Source organism: Petaurus breviceps, unplaced genomic scaffold (assembly GCF_028583685.1).
Source record: "Petaurus breviceps papuanus isolate PSGF00001 unplaced genomic scaffold, PetGlider_PUasm1.0 90895, whole genome shotgun sequence".
NCBI lineage: Eukaryota > Metazoa > Chordata > Mammalia > Diprotodontia > Petauridae > Petaurus > Petaurus breviceps.
Genome location: NW_027187372.1, coordinates 15,814,917 through 15,832,725, shown reverse-complemented (window position 1 = coordinate 15,832,725; position 17,809 = coordinate 15,814,917). Strand labels below are relative to the sequence as shown.

Genomic DNA, 17,809 nt, shown 5'->3' with positions numbered 1-17,809 from the left:
ACATATTCATTTAAGCAACCATGGCACTGCCCATAAACCCCTCCCCCATCACTTATCAACAGTTCTAATTAAACTTTGTTATTTTAACACATAAAATGTAACTTTTTAACACATAAAATGTACCTCCTCTAAAATTCTTACCATGATTCTTTTTACATTTGTTATCATTTATTTCTCCTCTTACATTGTCAGAGTTAGTCTTACATAGTTCTGGTTCTGTTTCTTTGATTTGCTTTATTTTTAAAAATTATTTTTGGATTTCTTTGTATCCCTGATACTCATAGGTCTTATTTACATTGCACCCCCATTTCTGTTTATAGCATCACTGTTCTTCTAGTCACCAGTATTTGTAACCTTGAGGCCTACTTGATTCCTCCCTCACCCCTCCCCACATAGCTAGTCAGTTTCCAAGTCTTGTTTTAGCAATGAATCAATTAAAACATTTATTAAGTGCCTACTAGGTGCCAGGCACTGTGCTCTGGGGGTCCAGAAAGAGGCAAAAGATATTCCCTGCTCTCAAGAAGCTTATAACCTAAGGAGGGAAACCACATGCAAACAAGTATATACAAAGCAATGATATATAGGATAAATAGAAAATAATTAACAGAGGGAAGGCCCTGAAATTAGGGGTTGGGAAAGCTTCCTGTAGCAGGTGAGATTTTAGTTGGGATTTAGAGGAAGTCAGGTGGTAAAGTTGAGGAAAGAAGGAGAGCATTCCAGTGATGGGGAACAGAAAATGCCCAGAGCTGAGAGATGGAGTATCTTGTATATGGAACAGCCAGGAGGCCAGTGTTACTTGATTAAAGAATATGTGGCAGGGAGTAAAGTGTAAAAATACTTGAAATATAAGAGGGGGCTAGGTTAGGAAGGACTTTGAATGCCAAACAGAGCATTTTATATTTGATCTTGAAGGCAATATAGCCACTGAAGTTTATTGAGTAGGGAAATGACATAGTCAGGTTTGGACTTTAGGAAAATCACTTTAGTGACTGAATGGAGGAGGCACTGGAAATGGGAGAGGCAAGCAAACCCACCAGCAGGCATTTGCAATAGTCCAAGCATGAGGTGATGAGGGCCAACACTAGAGTGGTGGCAGTGTCAGAGGAGAGAAGAGGGCATACGGGAGAGATGATACAAAGGTGAAATTGACAGACCTTTGTAACAGATTAGCTGTGGGCAGGGAGGAGGGGGGGTGAGCAATAGTGAAGAATTCAGAATGACCCCTAAATTTCAAACCCAAAGATCTGGGAGATGTTGCCTTCTGTAGTAAAAGTGAAGTGGGGCGGGGGAGGGTTTAGGGGAAAAGATAATGAGTTCTGTTTCAGATATAGAGAGTTTAAGATGTCTACTTTTATATAAGGAGGATTTTGTTACCTTTTTTTTTTCTTTTTGGAGGGGGATGTCAGGGCAATTGGGGTTAAGTGACTTGCCCAAGGTAACACAGCTATTACTTGTTAAGTGTCTGAGGCCGGATTTGAACTCAGGTCCTTCTGACTCCAGGGCCGGTTCTCTATTCACTGCACCACCTAGCTGCCCCTTGTTATTCTTTTTAATTTAGTTTCTCAGGATCCATGGCCATGGCAATGTCTACTTTCCAGCTGTTAGATAATAACTCCCAGAATAGCCCCAAGGATCCTAGATAGTAATTCCTAGAATCATAGTGACAGACAATCCTACTGAAGCTGCTCTGTGAGATATGGGGATGACATAATTGATATTTACTACACTTACGCTGAATGATAATATTGCTAAAGTTAACCCATGAGGCCATTGTTGGCAATATGCCTTCTTTGTCTGTTGCCCTATAAAACAAGTGGGCACTGGTTAGTGAGTGGGGAAACCACAGGGAACCCATAGGAGAATCTGTTTGTATGCCTTGACTGGCTCCCATCAAGGCTTGAGGGGATTTAGGGGAGTGCACAAGCCATGCTTGCTTGTCTCAACCCCATTGAGATGTGGGGGTAGTTACCACCCTCTTCTCGCCAGCCCCTTTCAGAAAGGTGATTAGGGAATGCTGTAAGAGTTGGTGCTCCCATTACCAACAACTTCCTTGGAGAAGACAAGACTGGAATAAAGCTGATTATTAACTTCTCCAAAGGTGAATTAGATCAAGAGTGAACCTGTTAGAGGCTGAAGTCCCAAGACCTTCAGTGCCTCCTGTGTGTTATCTGTGAAACACTATTGCAAGCACTTCTTAAACTATGGATTGTGACCCCCATATGGGGTTGAGAAAAAAATTGGCCGCAGTAAAAGGTTTTTTTTAATGTGTAATAACCAAAAATTAAAGATCAAATGGGTAATGTATCTGAGGGGTTTCTGGCAGCACTTGCCCATGCAGCTTCAATGCAGCCTTGGTTCTGAACAAAACAAGCACACTTTGCACTGATTATGTGCCCTCAGGCCATGCAACAATAAGAATGCTGCCAAAATGCTTAAAGGGCTCCTTAGTGAAAAAAGTTTAAGAAGCCCTGGTCTACTGGAAATACAGTTTGAGATATCTGAAAAGGCAGTTGCAAATTTGAGATTGGAGTTCACCAGAGAGATTAGGGCAATGTAGATTTGAGACTCATAGCCTAGAGATCATAATTAAATTCATGAGAACTGATGAGCTCACCAAGTGAAATAATACAGAGGGAGAAGAGAAGTGGACCCAGGATAGAACCCTGAGGGAGATAGCTGTGGCTAGGAGGTTTGATCTAGATGTTTGGCAAAGGAGGTTGAGAAGGAGTGGTCAGATATGTACGATGAGCAGCAGGAGAAAATTGGATCCTGAAAACCTAGAGAGAAGAGAGTATTAAGGAGGAAAGAGTAATCTACATTGTCTCAGGCTGGAGATTGAGAAGAATGAGGATTCGAGGAGAATGAGGATTGACAAAAGGCCATTGGATTTGGCAACTAAAAAGTCATTACTTACTTTGGAGAGAGCAGTTCAGTGGAATAAGGTTGGAAGCCAGATTGTAAGTGGTTAAAAAGAGAGTGAGAGGAGAGAAAGTGGAGGCACCTATCATAGATGGCTTTTTTTAAGGAGTTTAACCACAAATGGCAGAGGAAATAGTTATTGGGGATGACAAGGTCAAGTGAGGGTTGCCTCTTATCTTTTTGTGCATGGTTGTTTGTATATTGTTCCCTTCTAATCGATTATGAGCTACTTGAGATCAGTGATTTTTTTTCCCCCTTCCTTTTTATCCCCAGCCTGTAGCAAAGGAACTGGCATATATAGCAAGGTGCTTAATAAATGCTTCTTGACTGACTTGAAAATTTTTGTACAGATAGTTTTTATGGTTATTTGTTTTCATAACAACTTTTGGAGTAGATTCCTGACATTAAAATTATTAGGTTAAAGGGTATGATTTATTTTTGTAACTTTTTATTGTGAGTTGACTAATTTCTGTCTTAGAAAAAGCAAATTTGCAGCTCCTTCAGTAATAGAGGACAACCTGTCTCTCACCCCTTCAAGCACTTTTTGTTATTTTAAATTATTTTTTTTGCCAGTTTGATGAGTATAAGATGGGACCTTATGATTATTTTCATTTCAGTTTGTACTTCTTTGATTATTAGTGCCATTAAAGTGCCTAGACCTCCTTTTGAAAGTCACTTTCAGTACATGAAGTTAACTAGAATAAAATTATGCATTTCTTTATAGGAAACAATTTCACATAATTGTGTAGTGATCTTCTCAAAAACATCCTGTTCTTATTGCACAATGGCAAAAAAGCTTTTCAATGACATGGATATAAAATATACCGCAGTGGAATTGGATATGCATAAATATGGAAGCCAGTTTCAGGATGCCCTTCACAAAATGACTGGTGCAAGAACTGTAAGTAAATTCTTTAGATTCCCTATTTTAAAAGTATGAACTTTTTTTTTTAGTATTTCATTTGTGCTTCTCTTAGGATGTTCTACTTTGTATTATAGTTGTATGTACATAGTTCATCTTCCTTAACTTCATTATGATCCACCTGGAAAATAAAGACTATGCAGAAGTTATCTTTGTATCTTCTTCAGCACTTAACACAGTACCTGGACTATGGAAAGTCCCCAGAAAGTATTTGAATTGAGTTTGTGGGTTACACAGAGTTGGAGGAGGCCTAGGTCCTTAAGTAAAGTAAGTGGTACTTTCCTGAGCTAACCCTTTAGATACTAAAACTAGAAGACAAGACTGGGAAGCAGCACAATTAATTTAATGTATAGATTTTTTTGCTGTCCTTTATTTGGTGAAAGGGCAAGGATTATTATGCATCAGAAGTTTTTTTCTTAGCAAGCAGATCTTTGTGTGACCTTTTAAAATCCCACAAGTTTTTCTCCAGTAAGTGTTTAAATGGACACTAACCTCTTTGTTATTCCATTGGCTTTTTTTGGATGGTTTTGCTTGCCATTGAACATATTACTGAAAGCTTGATGTTTCCCTTCTAATTGAATTTTCCTATCCTGTTTAGGGTTTTTTTTTTTTTCCATTCAACTGATATGGCTGAATTTATATAATTTATAGTAACGGAGGGCTTAACCAGTTTCTCAATTGTTTTAGCCTCAGAAACTTAAGAGATTTCTCAGAATATTTAACCATGAAATAGGTGTCAGTTCAGTCAGAAGCTTTTTGAAGATCTGGTTTATAAGGGACACCAAGATGAGTAAGGCACTTCTCCTGCCCTCCGTGCGCTTGTGGTGCGTCAGGAAAGGGAGAAACCCGCAGTGCACTGTAGGGGGGGTAAGTGCCATGAAAAAGGCCCTCGGTGCTGACATCAAACCAAGCTGTGCAAATTTGAGGGGTGTTGCTGAGTTGGGGCATTCTAGAAAGAGGAGAGAGTAGGCACAGAAGTAGCAGAGTGTAGGGAATTATAGGGACAGTAACAAATAATTTCGTTTGGTTGTATTATAATATGTATGAGCAGAGTTTGGAGAGAAAACCATAAAGGTAGGTTGAATCAGATTGTGGAGGTTCTGGATGTGTGTATATAAAACATAACAAATATTTATGTACACATTCAAACTGTAAAACACAGGATTACATGCTAAGTAATAGTAATAGAATTCATATGGTACTTTTAAGTGTGCAAAGCACGTTACTTTTTTTTATCTCATTTGGTCCACAAAATAGGTTGGTGCTGTTATCTCCATTTTTACAGAAAAGGAAATGGAGGTTAATAAAAGGTTAAATGACTTGCCCAGGGTCACTCAGCTAGTGTCTGAGGTATAGGATTTACGCTTGAGTCTTACCACCACCAAGCCCACTACTATTTACTATGCCACCTAGCTGCATTAGAGGGGTCCAAAATAAGCATCTTTGAGGAAAATTACTGACTAGAAGGGGGTGAGAGAAAGCATCATGAAAGGGATGTCTTTAAAGTTGGTCTAGATCTTGATGTCCTAGGTTTAAATTAGCTCTCTTACTAGCTGTATGAGCTGTGAGAATTCAGTTTACCTCCCTGAGCCTCATTTTCCTTATCTGTAGAATGATATTGTAAGACTACATGATTTCTTTTGTTTTGCATGACTTCACATGTATAACCTATATCACATTGCTAGCTTTCTCAATGGGGAGGAGATGGAGTGAATTTGGAAATCAAAACTTTTTTTAAAGTATATTAAAAATTGTTTTTACATGTAATTGGAAAAAATACAATATTTTTTTAAAATGACTAGAAGGGACTAAGGACCCTTCCAGCTTTAAGTTTATGATCCTATGTGTAGAGATATATTTGTTTTTTTGCATCTTATGCATGTGGAAATCTTTTTATAATGTGCAAGAACTGTATTTATATATATTATGATCAAATGTGATATTTTTAGTGTATTAGGCAGTATTATGTATACATTACTTCAAAAAGATAAAATAACTAACCTATTTTCTGTATACATAACAGGTTCCAAGAATTTTTGTCAATGGGGCTTTTATTGGAGGAGCAACTGATACTCATAGGCTTCACAGAGAAGGCAAGCTGCTTCCATTAGTGCATCAGTGTTATTTAAAAAAGTTTGGAGCAAAGGATTTCAGACAGTAATGTAGACTGCCTTGGCTGTGCTGGCAAATGTCAGCATTTTAGTCACTTTGCTTATAAAACATTTTAAAAATTCTTTGAAAATGTGAAATCTTTCTCAAAGAATGGCCTATGAAATGAATGAACAATAAAGACCTGTGGAAACCTACTGAATATTCCTATTCCTATAGCACTTTAAAGCTAGTCTAACTTTTTTGGCAACATGGAGACTGGTACTTTGTATTCTTAATTTTGTAGTTAAGCACTGAAACCACAAAGTGATGGAATACAACTTTTCTTAGAAAATATTAAGACATTGTTAGAACTGTTATGTGAAAATTGAAAGTTAAGGGTTAGGATTAGGGATTTGCAGTCTGTGGATTTGAAATCCTTCCAATCAAGGTTTGGATCTCAGTCATCGACTATCCAGCCTTTATGTAATAAATGTTAGAAAAAATAGAATGGGAATCAGTCTTAAAGAAAATAAATTAATCCTTCTTTTTTGACTTGATTGACTATTACTCAAGGTTGCAGTACTAAAACTAACTGGTAGACATTATAGGGATATTGCTTTTGGTGTGTTAAAAGGTTAAGAACTTTGTAACGATTAGAACTGATCCAAAATAGAATGGGCTATTTTGTGAGGAGGTAGTAAACTTCCCGTCATGAAAAATGTTTAGGCAGAGGTTGCATTACAATCTATCTGGCATGTTGTAAAGAAGATTCTTGCACTGGATGGAAATTTCATTTAAAATTTTAGCAACGAATGCCTAAAAATGGTATATATCCCAGACCCAAACTAGTAACCCAGAGCCGATTAATAAATATTTTAACTTAAACCACCCCCTTAACCCAGATTTGAAATGCAAGAAGAAATCAGCTTATAACATAAATAAGGAAAAGTATGTCTTAATCACTTCCTATTTTATCAAGTTTTTCTCCAATCTCTTATATCATTTGTACCAGTTTACTGAATGTTTGCTTTGTGCAGTGTAGGGTATGATTTTAGGTCATGTGATGTCTAAAGAAGCGTTGGCTACACATGTTTATATCAGGATGGTTGAGAATCCAGAAGAAGAAAACACCTTCACAGAAAAATAATACAGGCTTCTGTGGCATAAGAATATAACTAATTTATCTCTGATTAATATTCTATTTAAAAAGTGGCTGCTCAGAGTAATCAAGATTTTTGTAGCAAGTTTTTCTTTCCCATTCAAATTTATATGCACGGCACAGAAAACACTGAGACTCTTTGAACTTTATAATCCAGTCCAACAAGCATTTATTAAGACCTATTACAGGGAATATGGTGTGCTAGATGTTGGGGATACAAAAACAAAAAATGAAACAGGCCCTGTTTTCAAGGACCTACTAGTTTACTGGAGAAATAATGCATATTTGTATATGATAATTGGAAGGAGATGAGAAAGCACTTAACTATGAAAGATCAAGATATTAAGAACTCTAATATTCCAGGAAAAACTTAACCACAGCTTTTGCTATTATTACTAAATATGGATGAGGGATTTTTTCTATGCCATTGGTTTAAAAGCAGTAACACTAGACATCTTTATTCTGAAAACTCTAAATTTCTTTAAAAAGCTTAAACCTAGTTTTATATTTTCCAATATGCATGCAATTTGAAGAAAATCTCTTAACATTTGAACTCTGAGAGCTGCTGTTAATTTCAGTGTTATTTTCATATAATCAACCTGTATCAGGTGGGCCTGTGGTGGGTCTCAGTGCTCCGTATGTGGCTTAGCCCATTTTATAAGAAGAGTTGACTTTGGAAACATTTATTGCTGAACTTTGCATTTCATCGCAAGTTTGTCTTACAGATTAATAAGATAGTCTTCTTAACCTAGGGTCCACAGATCTCTTCATAGATTACAGGGTGGCAGGGTCAGTGCACATGAATGGAAAAAACCCTTTTTATTTTCACTAACCTCTAACAAAAATTTAGCATTTCCTCCAATTATAAATATAAAAAAAAAAAAACCAACATTCTGAGAAGGGTCCATAGGCTTCACTAGACTGCCAAAGGTCCATGAAACAAAAAAGGTTAAGAATCCCTGGGTCTACATGAACCTTAAGCAAGAATGCTATTTCTCTCTGCTGCTTTGACTCCCATATGAAAAAGAGAGTTGTCTTGGGGGTAGGAGTACCATAGCATCAATACCTTATAGTTATGAAATCTTTTAAATTCATTTTATCAAAATTTTGGAGTTGAAACCCCAGAAATCTCTTTCAGGTCCTTTATTGTGGCAACAGAGAGTTTATATGATTTGCTTAAGGTCACCCTACTATTTGATATTATTATTCAAATTTCCTGTCCCTTGGGCCACTGGTTTTTTGGAGGTTTTTTGCATTATACAAGACCTCATTTCTTTATAATCTTAATTTTATGTTGTAAGAGGTAAAGCTTAGGAAATACATTATTCTTCCAAAACATGATTTGTTTCATTCATTGTATCATTCATTATACATTTTCTTTGCTTTTACCTAAACTATGTTAGTTGGGAAAGTTAGAGGGGAGAAGTGAAGCATTCTTCTGAGAAGAGAGGAAACTATTACCAATACAAAGTTTTAATAATAAAATCTAGGAACAATAAGATGGAAGTGTGATGAATAGTTGACATTCATGTACGGTGATATCTCACAAGACTGTGAGGGCTAAAGTAGTGCAAATATAACCCGTTTTACAAATGAGGAAACTGAGGGGCAGGGAAATAAAATGATTGGTTATGCTCGCACAGCTAAATTCTGGAGGTGGGATTTAAAACTACATTGTGTGATTTCTGTTAGGAGACCAATGGCACAGCTCTTTCCCCCTACCATATTGTCACATTTGGGAAAATGTTTTCAGTTACATGTATTCAAAAATAAGATTTATGGCTGGAATTCCTACAATAATTTTAATGTTTTACGTATGATACCGATTATTCATAAAGAAAATTGTAGTTTTAGTTTCTTCCCTTTTCATAATATTGTTAGCTGTAACTGAAACGAACTGTAGCGACAGGTTTCTTAAGGAATTAAACTGGCCTGAATCTGAGTATTATTCATTGTGTTAAATGAATTAAAAAGTACTTAATTGCTTAGTGTTGGGCAAAGTGTGCAGAATAGAGCTATGCAGTGAGATTGAAAAACAGAAGAGAAGCAGAACTTCCCGGGGGTAGGGGTGGGAGAGAGGGGGAGAGAGGGGGAGAGAGAGAGAGAGAGAGAGAGAGAGAGAGTGTGTGTGTGTGTGTGTGTGTGTGTGTGTGTGTGTGTGTGTGTGTGTGTGTGTGTGTGTGGTCTCTGGTCCCATGGTTCACTTGCATTACCATAAACTCCAAGAAAACTTAGCTGGTCACAAACCCCAAAATGTTTCTTTGGCCACAAATACTGGTTTCTGCTTGTTTAAAACAACCTTAGAGAAGTGATCACTTTTTTCTTGCTGGAAGCCTATTTCATAGCTGTTTCACTCTATTTCATTAAACGTTTTTTTTCCTCAGAGGAATCTATATTTTAGCTGCTTTATGTCTTTAGAGCTCATGCTGTTATATACCTGTTAATAATTGCAATTTTATTATGTATTACACCCATTTTCTCTCCCTTGGTTAGTCATTATTGCATGGGAAAGAAGTGTCCCAAGCCATTTTCCAGTGGAATTCTTGGATGGGTTTTATAAAGTTATTTTCAACTTTGGTGTGTCATTTGTTCAAATTTTTTTTGGTTTGTTTTGTGTTTTTTTGGGGGGGAGGGGAAGGCAGGGCAATTGGGGTTAAGTGACTTGCCCAAGGCCATACAGCTAGTATGTGTTAAGTGTTTGAGGCTGCATTTGAATTCAGATCTTCCTGACTCCAGGGCCAGTGTTCTAGTCACTGTGCCATCTAGCTGCCACTGTTCAAATTTCTTAACATGAAGAATTTCTATGCAAGGGCCTGTTACCCTTTCTATAAAACAGATTTAAATTTGTTTAAAATACTAAACACTACAAATATTTTATGAGAAGTAAAAAGACAATCTGATATGCAGTTTATTCATTGTTCATCTCAAGTTCTACAGTAAAAATGCAGTCAACTAGTATTTTATGAAGGTTTAAGTTTTTTTGCCCTAGTCTCTAAAGAAAAATGATTTTATTCATTGTTATGTTTATCCAATCAAGGCTTAGGAAGAGAGGTGAAATGAAAGCCCTAAAGTATCTGATGATTATTCCATAATACCACAATTAATAGACATATACATTTCCTTGAAAAAAAAAATGACAATTCATGTTAAGTTATATACAAAGGAAACTACAAAGATTTTATAAAGCATTAATAAGAAGAATTAGGAAAAATCTTTCCACAGAATTTAGAATCTATACCCGTACCTTAATTTTGTTAAGTCAGGATTGTGTTTGTGTATGGCTGACCTTTCTTTTAATATTAAAAACTATTCCCACTTTGAAAAACAATGAACTTTAAATGGTATGTAATTGACCAAACCATTGGCCTAGATTTTTTTATTGCAACTGTTACTACGTTTTATTTTGCTTTTTACTTTCCAGTACAGGTTTCTTTATGAATCATGTACATGGAATGTATGCTTTTTATATGCTGATTTACACAAGTAATTTGGAACAAATGCTACTAACCTGCTAAAATTCATTGTTCTTGGACATAAGCTTCTTCTAGAGGCTATGTCTCATACACAAGGTTAAGACAATGTGATTCTACAATGTGATTCAAGGTTAAGACAATGTGATTCTAACAGGTCATGTAATAATCATAATATTCTGCTTAGGTTATTTGGAATAAAGCAATAAAAAAAAATCAACCATCAAATGGTTCCTAGATGTGTTAAAAGAATATCCTATCAATATAAATATGAAACACTTTTCTAAAATGAGATTTTTGAAAAGGAAAAAAAAAGCCCAGCTGTACAGGGACAAAAATATGAAAAAATTACTGTATAAAAAATTTACTATTATTAAAGTTTAAAATTTTCTAAAACTCAAATAAAGATTCTAGTAATTTTTAATCATCATTCTTGTCTATATTCATTACTTTTTTCATCACTTTTCTTTCTGACCTTTTCACCAGGAGTACAATGTTTTTACACAGACCAGATTTGGAGGTGGGAAGATGCCCATGTTTTGACCAGTATAGTAATATGCAAAACACTAAAGTGCCCATGCTTGCCTGACAAAAGGGTAATTAAACTAATAAAAAGTTTCTAAATTTAAAGTTTATTTCCAGTCATTATACAAAACTAGAGAGCCTCAATTTAAAAGAACTTGGAAGTTCTATACCTCAGAAATATTAGCTCAACATTTTTAAGGCAGTATATGGTAACACTGAGACCCTGTCTACTTGTTTATAACTGGAGCATGACACTTTAAGGCAGTAAAAGTTGAACTTTTCACTTTAAGTCTCTTCTAACCACTCTAAAAATATCTTAATTTTACTTTATATAAACTTGTCATAACACAGTAGCAGCAAAAGTGACAGATTTTGGAAAGCAACACCTTATACAACATAAAACTTACTTTTGCACAAGTTTCTGTATTGTCTAGACCTCATACCAGAAGACAGTGAAAGAGCTGAAAACTCAAATGATCTTCAGGTGTCTATTCTGACATGTACATATATACTCATGTTATCACATTAATTTGTTATGTACATTATTCAGGACTACTCAATGTGGCAAAAATATACAAGTCTCAATAATAATTATACTACACATCAATTGTAATTTGTCCTTTATGGGGCCATAGAGTTTCCAAAATAGTTCCCATTTATAAATGAATAAACTTAACAAGTTTTCATTTAAAAACTTTAATAAAAGCTTTGAATTAGTCTTTAACTTGCATATTCCAACAATTATGTGTGACTTTGCATATCAATACCAACCCCACTACCCTGACCTTTAAAAGAACAACCAAGAGAATATATGGTTTAATGTATTTTGTTTGTTTGGTTGGTTACAAAAGTTATTTTGGTGTAGGTTCTAAGTGGAGCAGAAACTCCACAGCCGAGGAAGCAGAAGAAAAGATTTATCTGCTTTATAGTATCAGAAACAATAGCTTACACATTGCTAGCCACACAATTTCATCATCAGTTTCACAGAGAATTAGATCACAACTGTCAATTATACAGATTTACCAACTTTAATTCCTACAATTTATATTCTCCTCTTTACTACTTAAAAATCTCCTAGTACAAGTTAATATTTTCAGTGTTTAGTAAAAAGTAATTTATTACATATTTATCCAGAAAGTAGAGTTAACTAATGCCCTACTTCCATTGTCTACCATGTAAAAAAAAGTCACACTGTGATTAAGACAATCTGTTCTAAAAGACAATCCAATGATTTGGTACTTTGTAAGTATGAAGACTGAATAAAAGTTATTTGCTTATGTGATTTTTGTAAGTAGTGTATAAACAGACTTACTGAGATTTCTAGTAGAAAACTACAAATTATGTTACACTGATTTTTATTGACCCTAATAATAATAACACAGAATTTTAAAATGCCATTTATTTAGAAAACCTATGCAGGTAATTCTACTTCTAGGGCAGAGTAATGTTCTTATAAGATTAGCTCTAATTTTTTTTTTTAAGATTATTTGATCTTAAGACATTTTGGGCATCTATTAACACTCTCTATGAGATGAATTGCTATCATAACTGCTTTAGGGATAAGATATGTTAGTTCAGGTTTTTTTTTTCCCCAGTAGATTTGCACACTGTTCAAATATTGCTAGTATAAAACTAAATATTAAAATCTTACATTTTTAAGGCATTTAAAAGAATAGTCCTAGAAGCACAGAAATTAAAATTAAAATTAACTTTTTTCCTGATCCATATGTACTACATTACAATTGTGCATAACCCTACTAGAGCAGGGTTGGAATAAGATATCCAAAAGGAAACAATGTTACTTTTTGTTTTTTATGAGAGGGAGGTAATTAAGTATAAGAGGGAGGGTATTAATATAGAAAGAGGAGTGTCATTAAGAGGTAGAAAAGATGAAGGGTGGGAAATTAGTTACCTAAGACTAGAAGTATGTACAATAAATACAAGGTTATTATTTATATGGTTAAACTTGTTTGTTTGTTTGTTTTTTTTTTTTTGAAATTTACATTTTTAAATGGTGATGTTGCATTTTATATTTACAGTGCTTAGAAATTACCAAATGTGTGTCGTATAAAAACATTATTGATAAACTGCCTTTTGACTAGTTTGCTAAGCTATAGTGGTATGTTTGTGGACTAACAGCTCTAACTTAATTAAGTTAAATTCAAATTCAAACACAGATGAGAACAATTTTAATTTTAAAATATATTAATCTTTATATTCAGTGTCAAATCCTAAACTTTATTCAAAAATTCTGGTGTATCATCAAAGATAAAAGATCACATTCTGTAATTCCTCCTCAATTTTGCATAATGTTTCTTATCATGGCAAAAAATTATGTTGTTAAATGACAATTAAAGTCCCTTAAAATAATATGCAGTTTAAAGAGAAAGTTTTAAAATCAAATGGTCAAATAAGTGTTTTCTGATGAACTTTTCTCTCAATCAAAATTTGAGTCTTTGATTCCACTAGGGTAGATTTGGTATTTTATTTCCATGCTTCCACCCAATCCCCAGTAGTTGTCATAATGACTTGTTAGCCAGTACTCACCTACATGACAGTATAGAACTTTTCTGACCACCTATTTCTCACAAGATAATTTAGATAAATATTTTGTTTTTAAAAACGCCTATTTAAGTAAAGTGGTTTTCAAAGTACACTGGCCATGTATTTTAAAATAGAATCACAAACTTACAGTGTCTTTGAATAATGAAATGCTTATTTATACTATAGATTTCTTTCCCACAGACTCTCAAAGTGCTACAAAGATTAAACCATTTGTCAATACAAGTTACATTTCTATAGCAGGGAACTGAATTGTAAAGTGGTTCAATCATGCAGCAGTTGAGATGCCAGAGATATATAATAAAAGCTATAGTTAACTAAACAAAATTATCTAATACCCCTAAATCAAAAATACTAAGTTTCATGCCTAAGTATTTATAATAAAATAATTAAACAGAATTGCCATGGCCTGCTCACTACTTGGCCTGTAGGGTGAAACTAGCAAAAAAACCCTAATTTTTATTCTTTTGGCTAAATAAACTATCTCAGTGATGGAACAGGGCAAAGTCACTTAACCACTCTGGACTTATTTCTTCCATCTGTATATTTTTGGGGGTAAGAAGAGTTGGACTAGACAAACTCTGTTATCCCTTCCTGCACTAAATTTTATCAATACAACTTTGTATTAAATAGAATTCCAATCTGAACAAGATTATGATCTACTACATACCTAACACATGGTGATTCAGCCTGGGCTTGAAGACTTTTAGTGCAGAAGCGGGGGGTAGAAGTGGGAGGGGGTAGAGTGGAGTCCTACTACCTCTTGAGGTAGAACATTTCACAGGAGAGGTTTTAGGAACTCCATACTCAAGTCTAAATTTGTCTTTTTGTAACTTTCCTCTTTGTTTCTAGATTTTTGCCCTCTGAGACCAAGCAACACAAATCTCACAATACTTTTACGACATGATAGTTCTTTAAATATTTTTAGATGGCCATCATTTTCCTGTCCCTACCTTTCCAAGACCACTACTCCAGCCTCAATTTTGAAAGATTATGTTTTCTTTTCATGGAGAATTAGGATATAATAGCAGTACGTATTACTTAAGACTGTAAAAGCAACTTTTTTTCTCATAACTGAAGTAAAGCTAAAAATTATTCACAAAGTATAATTTGTGCCTTAGTATAAATTACAGCGAGGTAAGTTAACAGGACCTTATTGTTCCCAAAAACATATTCAACTCCCAAACTGTGCCAACATGAACTGTGAGTTAATTGTTAGGAGTAACATGGTCCTTTAACATTGGCCACAAATTTACACACAACCTTTCTCTATTTTTTACTCTCCTAAAACACTAACCAAGGTGATAGATATTGTTTCTATATCCCAAAAGAACTTTGTATCAATACCAGAAAAAAAAAAAGAACCAAGGCCTTAAACATCAGCTTAATTAAGTTGTCTATAATCTCTCTGGTTCTTTTAAAAAAAAAGAAATAATCCATCATCTACATCATGGTCTCCATAATCTTCTAAATTAGACTAACATTTCCCAAGGTCACAAATTATTTCTCTGAATGATTCTGATATTAATTCCTAAATAAACTTAAAAAGGATTGTTGACTTTATAAATACTAAAAAAGAAATATTTTACACTTGTAATTAGTTTCTTTTTTAATACTTTATCTCAACATTTCTATAAGGAGTAGTCATCCTGTATTTCTAACTTTTTAACTTAGGGAGTTGTACTCAAAAAGTAATTTTAATAACTAATTATATACATCTATCAAATGTTCTTTAAATTCTCTCTGGATGGTATGATGATTTTAGGTATCAAAAACATCTTAACATGTAATCACTTAAAATCTGATAGAAGGCTAAAAAAATAAAATACTTTAGAAATTTACCTTAAGAGTTAGGATGTCAGAAGTATAGGAAGTAACAATGCATTTTGAGAAGGATGTTTTCTGAAAAGAGCTTGATTTACTAAAAATATGGCCTATATTCTCACAATCTAGGAAGTGCAGTCTGGCAGATTCTACCAAGTTGGAAGGGCTTTTGAGGAGCTGCTTGGTGATAAACTGCTGTACAAGGACTACTTTAGTTAAATGAAGAAAGGCTCATTGTCATGCTGGCTACAGGAAGGATAACAAATTTTTTAGCCATGGCAGCTCTCAAACACTGCCTAGTAACTGACAGACTGTAATCTACTTTGGTGGAGAAGGTACTGACACCAATGGAATCATACATCCTTAAAGTATGGAAGAAATTATATTATGACTCACGTAGGAAGCAATCTGAAACTGCTAACAGGCTATCTGAAATCATGGTTGCAATAACAGCTTTATCACAGCTCTAAAATTACTGTTCTGAAAAAATTTTCTAAAAAGAAAAAACATATATATAAACTTCAATAATACTGTCTGACCCCACCAAACACATACAAATCTTTAATGGCTAAGCAAATGGAAAGTTAAGATCTGTATTTGCTAGTTTTACTTCTTGCACACTAATTTTAAAAAAATGGAAAATTAAAGTTTTAATGTTGAGAGACTACTACTGTTGGAATAATCAGGTGAAAATTATGAACAATAAAGCTGAAAACTTCAGTAGTTACTTTAAGATTAAATAAAATTTCCTATCAAGAGTATATTTGTTCTTTAGTATACTTTGGTGTACTAAATAAAAATTTTAATAACCACACTCAATTTAAAAAAATTTCCCTGAAGATGTTAGTGAACCTATTGCTTTAATTCATAAACAATGATTGGCCACAAAGTCCTCTGCAAAATGTATTTAAAAGTTACTAATAGACATATCTTTTGTCAAAAATTTTTTGTGATCAGAAAACAATTTTGTGTTACCCAGAAAGAATAACTGGCAATAGGAAGTTAGTGGCTGCTTTACATTATAGATAACAGAAACTTATTTAATATGCATTAGCTAAAACAATAGTTAAGGACACAATTATTTTAAAATAACTACTTTCAAAGTAGAAAAATGTTTATTTCTGAGGGTTAATTTTAAATTTTAAGAGAGTTTAATTTTTATCATTATTGGAATTGTCAAGATCAACTAAATTATTTTTAAGTAGTGAATTTATATCAATATTCTCATAACCTAAAGTAACATTAAGTGTTTTTCCTCTAGAAGACAATTTTTTATCAAAATATAAACTTATACAAAGCTGCTAATCAAAGAATTTGCTATTATTTCTGATGACCTAGCTTGCATTCTATGAATGCTAATTAAAAATTGTTAAAGTTGATTCTCAATATGTAAGAAAACTACTAAAAATGTGATCATAAAGATCACACATTATTTTAGTGGGTAAGACGTAGCTCTGATTACTTCCTCAAATTTCTTGGTATGATCCCCTGTTCCTTATCCCCTCTACCCCCAAGTAGAAAACTTTACAGATCATTTTTTATATTCCATCACAGTTACATGGTCTAGTGCACCCAGAGAGTATATTTAGTATTTGGAATTCAAACAATGGAAGTGTCATCAAAGTTATCCTTTTTGAATGAGAACACAGGAAATTTTAAATACAGCTTAGGCCAAGTGTTTAAGCTGGCACACAGTCTATGATGTAAGGACCATTTTCATTTTTGGCTCTCACCTAATAAATAGTATTAATGATTTTCTAAAGCAAAAATATTCTTCAGTGAATGCATCAGAAAGCAAATTTTTTTCTTCTAAGTAGAAGTTGGAGGTAAAGTTTCTACAGTGAGTTTAGTAGCAGGTGCTTTATAAAATATTGGTTGAATTTAATTTATTAGCAGTTTAAATTATATATAGTAAACAAAAAAGTAATTTTAGATTTCTTACTTTCCTTCTGAAAAAAGGATAAAAGCATAAGTTTATGATATGTTTGTCATTTTTCAGTTAAGTTTAGCTGGTAATTAGATCTTTGTAGCAAAATCCTCTGCCAGCAATGGACATGAAGTGAAGTGCTGGTGTCAGAAGATTAAATCACATCCATTGTGAAGTTTCGAATTACATCCAGAGCTCCAGTATCAAAGCCACACATATCCAACATGCCTCTATCATCTGGGTCTGCAATGGTAAAACCATTTGAGGTCATTCCACAAACAATCAATTTAGCTGGAATATCCATTTTCTGTAGAAAGAAAAAGATCCACAGGGTAAAATTAAATAGATAAAAATTTTGATCATTTTAAATATGGATTTAATTTCTATGCTAACTATAAAGCACATGAAAT

General features: G+C 34.0%; 2 protein-coding genes across 6 annotated transcripts in view; one reads left to right on the top strand and one right to left on the bottom strand.

Annotated features, from left to right (window-relative positions):
• GLRX2 (glutaredoxin 2) overlaps positions 1-6,147 on the top strand; it is a 16,402-nt gene extending 10,255 nt beyond the window's left edge. For all 3 annotated transcript variants that reach the window (XM_069074461.1, XM_069074463.1, XM_069074462.1), the window contains exons 3-4: positions 3,644-3,820; positions 5,865-6,147. In XM_069074461.1, the coding sequence (XP_068930562.1) occupies positions 3,644-3,820; positions 5,865-6,002 (315 nt within the window). In that variant the 3' untranslated portion in view covers positions 6,003-6,147. The remainder of the gene's footprint in view (positions 1-3,643; positions 3,821-5,864) is intronic.
• A 5,619-nt stretch (positions 6,148-11,766) lies between these two features.
• Positions 11,767-17,809, bottom strand: part of RO60 (Ro60, Y RNA binding protein) — a 45,823-nt gene continuing 39,780 nt past the window's right edge. For all 3 annotated transcript variants that reach the window (XM_069074451.1, XM_069074450.1, XM_069074452.1), the window contains exon 9: positions 11,767-17,706. In XM_069074451.1, coding sequence (XP_068930552.1) covers positions 17,554-17,706 — 153 coding nt within the window. In that variant the 3' untranslated portion in view covers positions 11,767-17,553. The remainder of the gene's footprint in view (positions 17,707-17,809) is intronic.